General features: G+C 41.4%; 1 protein-coding gene across 2 annotated transcripts in view; it reads left to right on the plus strand.

Moving 5' to 3' along the window:
* The first annotated feature begins 4018 nt into the window (after nt 1–4018).
* The window catches only part of SLC15A4 (solute carrier family 15 member 4), a 29776-nt gene continuing 25495 nt past the window's right edge, over nt 4019–8299 (plus strand). Inside the window, exons 1-3 of one of the 2 annotated variants that reach the window (XM_025195790.1) lie at nt 4019–4344; nt 5236–5404; nt 7342–7419. In XM_025195790.1, the coding sequence (XP_025051575.1) occupies nt 4214–4344; nt 5236–5404; nt 7342–7419 (378 nt within the window). In that variant the 5' untranslated portion in view covers nt 4019–4213. The remainder of the gene's footprint in view (nt 4345–5235; nt 5405–7341; nt 7420–8299) is intronic. The other variant, XM_025195793.1, reaches the window with a different exon arrangement.

Here is an 8299-nt window from a genome sequence, read left to right on the forward strand (position 1 = left end):
CCTGGAGCCAATTTTCCAGCCAGTGGATCGTGGAGGACCCAAGGCGACAATTGGCCAGTTTCTCCAAGAGGTGATCATGGGAAACCAGATCGAAGGCTTTTTTGAAGTCAGGATATATGACATCAATCTCTTCTCCCTTGTCCAGGTGATAGGTCACCTGGTCGTAGAAGGAAATGAGATTGGTCAAGCAAGACCTACCCACAACAAACCCGTGCTGGCTATCCCTTAAGATGTTGTCGTCGGCCAGTCCATTAAGGATGGCCTCTTTAATAAACTTTTCTAAGATCTTCCCCGGGATAGAAGTCAGGCTGATGGGCCTATAGTTAGCCGGATCCACTTTCCTCCCTTTCTTGAAGATAGGCACCACATTGGCCTTCTTCCAGTCTTCGGGCACTACACCAGAGCGCCAAGAGTTTTCAAAGATCCGTGCTAGAGGCTGGGCTATGATGCTCGCCAGCTCCTTGAGTACCCTGGGGTGAAGATTGTCAGGGGCAGCTGACTTGAAGGTATCCAGCTTCTCAAGATGTTCCTTCAGAAAGTCAGCATTAAAGGAGGGCAGGGGATCACCCTCACCCGGACTTCCCGGCCCTGTAGCGGGCATGGGCGTCCCATGGGACTGATGAAAGACTGATGCAAAGTACCTATTTAATAGGTTGGCTTTTTCCTGGGCGTCAGTTGTCAGTTGTCCCATCTGGTTCAGCAGGGGTCCAATGTTGCCCCTGCTTTTCTTCCGGCTCCCCACATATCTGAAAAACGACTTCTTATTGTCCTTGATGCTCAAAGCTAGCTGGAGTTCAGTTGCAGCCTTGGCTTTCCTGGTCTGCTCCCTACAGGACATACTTGCATGTATGTCACTTTGATTTCCAAAGAAAAGTTGATGTGAAGTGATGGTGAAGGCGTAACTGATGTTGATAAAGGGATCAGATGCAGGTGGTGACTGTAAGAAAGCTTGAGAGAGAGAAGCTGCTATTGGGTTTGGGCTTCAGCCTCTGGCTGTTAGCCTGCAGTTCATGTACTCAGATGCTTTACAGTCTTTCTAGGTACGTATAACAGAAATGGGTGTCTAATAGGTTTTGTTCCATATTTGCATACTTTTCCTGTATTACCGTAAGAAATAGTTTCTTAGAGGGGAGTAATATGCATGTATTTAATGGGACCAGAACATGGAAGCTCAGCAAGGATTGGAAGCCAATATTGCTCATGACATGGTCAGTTAGTTGGATGGGCCAGGGCATTTCTGCCATTTCTAACCTGATATATCAGTAACTTGTTTGAACTGATGTGTTGGCTAGGGGTCTTGTTCAAACTGGCAAATTTAATTCCTCTAATTCTCCATCAGCGTTAGTAAAGGTGGGCACTGTGGTAGTTGTAGCCGGTCAAGCCAATTCTAAAAAAGCAGAGATCAGTCAATACCTCAGTTTCTATTGTTGCTTCTCTCTCACTGTAACAAGACATAGAAGTGAGACTGACAGCATACGAACATAATAGCATGGTATTTGATCACAATAAAAATTGCAGGCTCCTGTCCCAAACTTTTTTTTTTTTAACCTACAGAGCTTACATCCAGTGTAAAGGTGTACGTAGCTTGATGATTTATGCACTCTGTTTTGCCCGCTCTGGTCTGTTCTGCTAAATCTTAATTTTATATGGGAGACACCTTGGCTTTGAGCTAACGATTATGTAGCTGAAAATAACGTGTACATTTGAAAAAAGAGGCAATTGCTGGAAGTCTCCATTCTTCTCTAGTTTACACAACAGCTTTGCCTGCCTCCTCCAGCCACTAACTATGGTTAAATGTTACAGGCAAGCTTGGCAAGGTATGTTATTCTTCTATGGGAAACTACCAAGCTACATAAAGAAGGGAACTCCTTCCCCCCCCCCCCCCCCTTTTTTTTTTTTAAGCTTGGGTTTTTTAAGATATAGCTGCCTTTTTTGGAAGGAAGTTTAGGATGCACCTGAGAGAGCCTTTCAGTTTTCTGAGTACCCAGAATATGAGAAGAGGGAGCATTTGATTCTTAGTCACAAGATATCTTCCTCAGCTAAACTGGTACATGACACTGAATCATTAGCCACTTTTAGTAGACTCTGAGCCACAGGATATTGATGTAAATGTTAGTAAAGAGGTATCAGGTGCTATAGGCTTTTTTGCAGAGTTGTAGCCTCATTATCTAAAGGAAGGATTTGTTTATTTGAATTTCGCATGTTTAGCTTCTTTGGTTTGCATCTTATTTGTGCAGAGCTGTCATTTATATTTTACAAAGTTGTCTGTAATGTTTTATATAGATTTGGGGATTGCATGAGAGATTATAAATTAATGGTCGTGTTTGAGTAATATCATAGGTGTGACAGTCTAGAAAATACATGAGGGGCAAGGATTTTTGTGGGTAACCATCTGTTATTGAATTAACCCTATGCTTGGGATAGACTTAAACAAGCTTTCAAATGCAGCACATTCTTCTTCAGTTCTAAGACCTTCTTCTAGACCTGAAGAAGTGTAGTGTGTTTCAAAAGCTTGTCTATCACAGCCATACAGTTGGCCCAATACAAGATATCACCTACAAACATCCTTTTTTCTTACTTTTCAGATAGGGATCATAGAAATTAAGGGCTGGAAGGGACCTTGAGCCCAACCCCCCTGCTCTGGGCAGGAATACTGCTGAGATCAAATGATCCCAGCAAGGTGTCTGTCCAGTCTCCTCTTGAGGCTATCCAAGGTTGGGGACTTCACCACATCCTTGGGAAGAATATTCCAGATTGTGATCACCCTTACTGTAAAGAAGTTCTTCCTTGCATGCAACTTGAAAGCATCCTCTAACAGTTTATGGCCATTGCTCCTTGTCCTCCCCTGGGGCGCCCTAGAGAACCATTTTTCTCCCAGTTCCTGATATTCACCCCTTACAAACTTATAGACAGCCACCGAGTCCCACCTCAGTCTTCCCTTCCCCAGGCTGAATGGTCCCAGATCCCTTAATCTTTGCTCATAAGGTTTGTCCTCCAGGCCCTTAATCATTTTTGTGTGGCCCTTCTCTGGACCCTTTTAAGATTCTCCACATCGGTTGTTTTTTTTTTCTCCTTCTTTGAAGTACAGCGTCCAGAACTGGAACTGGACGGTGACCAAACTTGTTTGCAGCCCAACTGTGGAGCTATTTAGCTAGAGTGATCAGGAGAAAATAGCTTATGTTCAATTTGATTTTATAGACGGATAAATCTGTTTTGTATGCGTGTCTGTTGGGTTTTTGTGTTTAAACCCCCCCCCCCCCCCCCCCCCCGAGACCTTGATTCATTGTTGTTGTTTTTTTTTAAATTAATTTATTTGTGTATTTAGTGGGCATCTCTTCTGTGTACACTTTTAATGATAACACTTGTATAGGATTAAAACTGTGATATGAAGCTTTTTGCTTCAGTTGCCATGTTGTGTAATTAGCCCTTTTCTAAGATCCCCCTCCCCCCCAATATTTATAGGCCATTTTAGCAGAAAAGCTGTTTTAGTCTTTAGTTATAACTTTTGTGACTTTTGAAGCCTAGAAAATGCAATACATGGAGTCAAATAAGTGTGTAAAGCATATATAGTAAGTAGAAAAAAAGATATGCTTGAAAAAAACCCAAACCCCCAAGCATGTGTGTTTAATACTTCAGTTAACTTATATGTTAACATTCAAGTTGGATGTTTAGCTTGACTGCCGCAGGGGCTGTGTAGCTATTGAACAGACCACTTCATTTTAGGGTATTGTGTTTAGGAAAATAGCTATATCTAAGAGGTGCTAATGTAGTGGGAGTAATATCTGACTCTGTGTCAGTCAGGTCTGACACAGCTTTTCTGCCTAAATATTGAACTTCATGGAGTGTTAATAATTTGATTGGGGAATGCAGTCCACTGGCACTTTTTGGATATCACGCTAAGTCCACAATACCTCAGTCATTTAGTTAGTCTATAAATTAGAACTAGGGGCTCTTATATATGATAGTTGATTGAACCCTACTTATTGAAATTCACTCTCATCCGAAATCTAATGACTTTTTTTATTTTATTTTTTTTACTCTATTCTAGGTCAAGGATCGGGGTCCAGAAGCCACAAGAAGATTTTTTAATTGGTTTTATTGGAGTATTAATTTAGGAGCCATTCTCTCCCTGGGAGGCATTGCATACATTCAGCAGAATGTGAGCTTTGTTATTGGCTATATCATCCCCACGGTTTGCATTGGAATTTCATTCATGGTGTTTCTGTGTGGTCAGAGTTTCTTCATCACAAAGCCACCTGATGGAAGTGCCTTCACAGACATGTTTAAGATTCTCACGTATTCTTGTTGTTCACGAAAGAGACTCAGAGAGCAACCACCTAATAGGTTTGTAAAGAACTCTTCAGTATAGGCTTAATTGACTCGGGTGAAATTTCAAGATCTCAAACGGGTATGCTTTATTTTTATGGCTGGCTGGTAGCCAGCAATTGCATATTTTAATGTTCCCTGTGCAATTTCAGAATCCTATTTTCATTTGGAACTTAGAGTATATATTATTATAACAAATACCTCCTTGCCGTCTAGTCTCTGGCAGGAAAATCAGGCTTGCTCTTTTTTGACTCCTTCAAAAAGTTGTCTACTTTCCTTTTAAGCTTTTTTTTAACCCACGTCTCGGATTCTGCACTGCATTTCTTCACAGAGCACTAATTCCTTTTTATTTCTGCTTTGCTTTGTCACTGGGTGCTTCTTGATTTTTTTTTTTTAAAACCATTTTGATCTTCCTTTAGTGAAGTGGCAGACTTCATTGGTTAATTGAGCTGTGTAAATACTCTTTCCAGCAAGTCTCTTCTCCATGTGAAGAAATAAGTGTGGAATAGAAGTTTAAGTTAGCCACTGTAGGATGACGAAAGATTTTGAGTCCTGTACACAATGTACAGTTTGATATACCTAGCTGGTAAAAGTGCTTAAATCTGTTAGAATAATCTAACTTTTCATTGAATGTATAAATCAAGTATATTCTCAATATTGTAGTTCTCTCTCCTGCCCTGGATGTAAGCAACCATTAGAACATACAATATGCTTAATAAATTTTCATTATGACCATATTCATTTGTCCTTTCAACTCCTGATGATCCACTGGTGACCAGACTGTTTTGTCTTCTGTATTTAGAAGTAATTTTGCCTGCTTTAGAAGTCCAGGAGGTTTTTTGTAATGGAAAAAAACAACCCAAGGCTATTAGCGAGTTTTTTTCATTAACTCCTCTTTATTTTCACTAGTGAAAACCAGGGAGTGCTTCAGCAACCTCGTAAACAGAGTCTATTTGAGATGGCAAAGACGTCTCGGGGAGGGCCATTCAGAGAAGATAAAGTAGAAGACGTGAAAGCCCTTGTCAAGATTATCCCTGTCTTTTTGGCTCTGATTCCTTACTGGACAGTGTATTTTCAGGTTAGTCACCCTGATGAGTTAAGTTTTCATTTTATGTGGCTAAGCAATGTACTTCCAAACATAATAGCCATAACTTTACATTATATAACTCTACACTACAATTGGAAGCTCTGCAGGCTCTATCATTATATCACAGTTCTGAGCCTTGATTGTAACCATTTATTCTTTTCTGAAAATTGCCTTGTATAACATCAACCTTGAAGGAATACTCTAAAAAGCTTTTTGGGGAAAATGTTCCCTAAGCTTTTGTTACGTCATCAAAATAGTTCAGCGATTTCAGTAACAATTCAATTCCAAAAGGAGGGAAGAAGTCTTTCATAATTTAGATAAGCTGTATTTTATCATTTATTTAATAAAAATGTTTGTTAATTTCAGTTCCTTTTCTTTCCTTTCCCCTGCCTGAGAGTAGTTGTCAGAGATAATGTTAGCAGCCTCATGCTGGCAAAAATATAGGAGTCAGTGCTGAGTAATGATGATGATTTCTGACTAACTGTTTTGCTGAGCAGTACTGTGAGCTAGCTTATGCCTTCTCCAGTCAGCGTGTCCAGAAATCTAAATGTAAATTACTGTGTAGCTTCTTTCACTCCTCAACTGAAAGGTATTTTAAGAAAAGATGGTCCTTAGGAATATTTTCAGGTGTTTATGTTAACAAGCATCTTAAATTGTAAGAACCTTCAGTATTATATCTCCTCTTGAAATGCACTCAAGTCTTGCTAGTGAAACAAAGCAGGCCAATGTAATTTAAACCCTTTCCCTTTCTGGTTCTGCTACAGTAGTTGGATGCTGCAGTCTTTAGGTTGTGAACATCACAGATAATTTAGTCCTTTAAAATTAGAGGTGCACCAATACATCAGCACCGATATGAGAAAAATTGAGAATATTGGCAGTTGGCTATTTTTGGCTCATGTGGCTGATAATGTGGCCGATTTAAATGCCCCATGCATGCGTGCAGCCACAGTTCAACACGCAGGCGGCCAGGAGTGCAGCTTGGCAGCGTGGAGAGCAGCTGGGTCTGGCTGGTAAGATTGGGGGAAGGAAGGGGCATGGAGTGGGGGGAAGGGAGGCCAGATCAAGGCCCCCGTGCACCCCTGGAGGCCATGGGGGACGTGTGCCCCTAGATCTGCCCACAGATCCTGGCGTTGCCAGGCTCTTCCCAGCAAGGGGCTGGGCCAGGCTGTGCTCAGGACAGGCGGCCGTGGCACTGGGTTGTTGGGGACTGTAGCTATGCCAAAATTTGCCGTAGTCCTTGCTCCCAGTGCCACAGCCACCTGCCCTGAGCACAGCCTGGCCCAGCCCCACACCAGGACTAGCCTAGTGCTGTCCATGGCCACAGCCTGCAGTGACAGCCTGCTCTCCCCTGTGCGCAGATCCAAGGACACATGCCCCCCTCTTGTGCCCTCCCAGGGTGCATGCAGCCACAGAAGCTGCCCCGTGTCCCCCAGATGAGCTGCTTGCAGCTCCGTCCCATGCCCTGCCCTGCCCTTGCTGTGCAGCACGTGTCCCAGCCCCACTCCCTCCTTCCTTGCGGGGACTCCCTCCCTCCCCCTTCTCCCCCCCCCATCCCCCACAACAGACTTACCAACTGGTTGCTGCTCTCCATGCTGCGGGGCTGCATATTGGAATTGGATCGGTACTGGCCGATATGGCTCTTAAAAAATCAGCCATCGGTATCAGCCCAAAAAATCTCTTTCGGTGCACCCCTATTTAAAATTTCTGTATAAAGTCATGGGGTCTTGTGGGGGAGGGTTGGGGTTTTGTTTTTGTTTTGTTTTTTTCTGTTTTTTTTTTTTTTTTTAAGATGCTCTGTGTGTGTGCCAGGGTGAGGAGAGAGAGTGAGAATTTTAGATGTAGTTCTTCTTGGCTGAAAATTTAAGAATATTTTCACTTTAGTGTGCGACTTGTCCAGGTAACTCTGTCCACTCATTTCTTCATGTTAGATGCAGACTACATACGTGTTGCAGAGTCTTCATCTGAAGATTCCTGAAATTTCAAATGCTACCAACCCCATTCATACGGTAAGTAGGGCAAAATGCATTTTAATTTCATTTGTTTGGCTGAAATGCAAATCTGAGCTTTGGACAAGTTCTTCTGAATCAAGATAATGATTTGATGTGTGGTGACGTGGATGCTAATTGCTTATTTTAGAGTTCGTGGGTGTTTGTTTTCCTTCAGCTTCAACATTAGAATAGTTGTAGCTACCTAGAGTTGATTAACAAAACCATGTTTAACATAATTTTACCCACACTTGTTTATTCGGACTTGTTTCAAAATTAAACTTTAGGGAGTACTGGAACGATTTTTTCAATAAATGTTCTTCAGGGGCCTATACAGAGTAACACAATCTAGCACTCCCTTTAAAACAGCTACAGTTTATTTGCGTATAAGTATATGTAAAAAAATAAATAAATTAAAGTTTGCACCCACTCCTATCCTGGTAGCTCTAGATATTGTTTTCAGCATACTATCAAGTGCTCTGTGTGTGTGTGTGTGTGTGTGTGTGTGTGTGTAATATATGTGCATGAAGTGAGCAAAAAGCTTGATGGTCAGAGTTTGCAAATCATTTCCAAACCTATATATATAATGATTTGCAAACTCTGACCATCAAACTTTGCTCGCTTCTTTATAGTACTTTTACACAAAGAACATTCGTTTCAGAGGCTGAATTACTTTAAATAAACAAAGAAAAGCATTATGAGCTTTAAAATGACATTTATGACATATGACCATTTTCATAAATTTAAGCTGTCTTTGTAAAACTCAGCTGTAATATTTACTTTAAACTGTGCAGAATTTGAGGCAAGGATGATAGAACAATAATCCTAGTGTTTTTTCTTTATACTTCTAAACAGTATATAAGTGAACTTGAGCTCTCATCTGCAGTGCATCAATTATAGC

Source organism: Alligator sinensis, unplaced genomic scaffold, assembly GCF_000455745.1.
Source record: "Alligator sinensis unplaced genomic scaffold, ASM45574v1 scaffold628_1, whole genome shotgun sequence".
In the NCBI taxonomy this organism is placed as follows: Eukaryota; Metazoa; Chordata; order Crocodylia; family Alligatoridae; genus Alligator; species Alligator sinensis.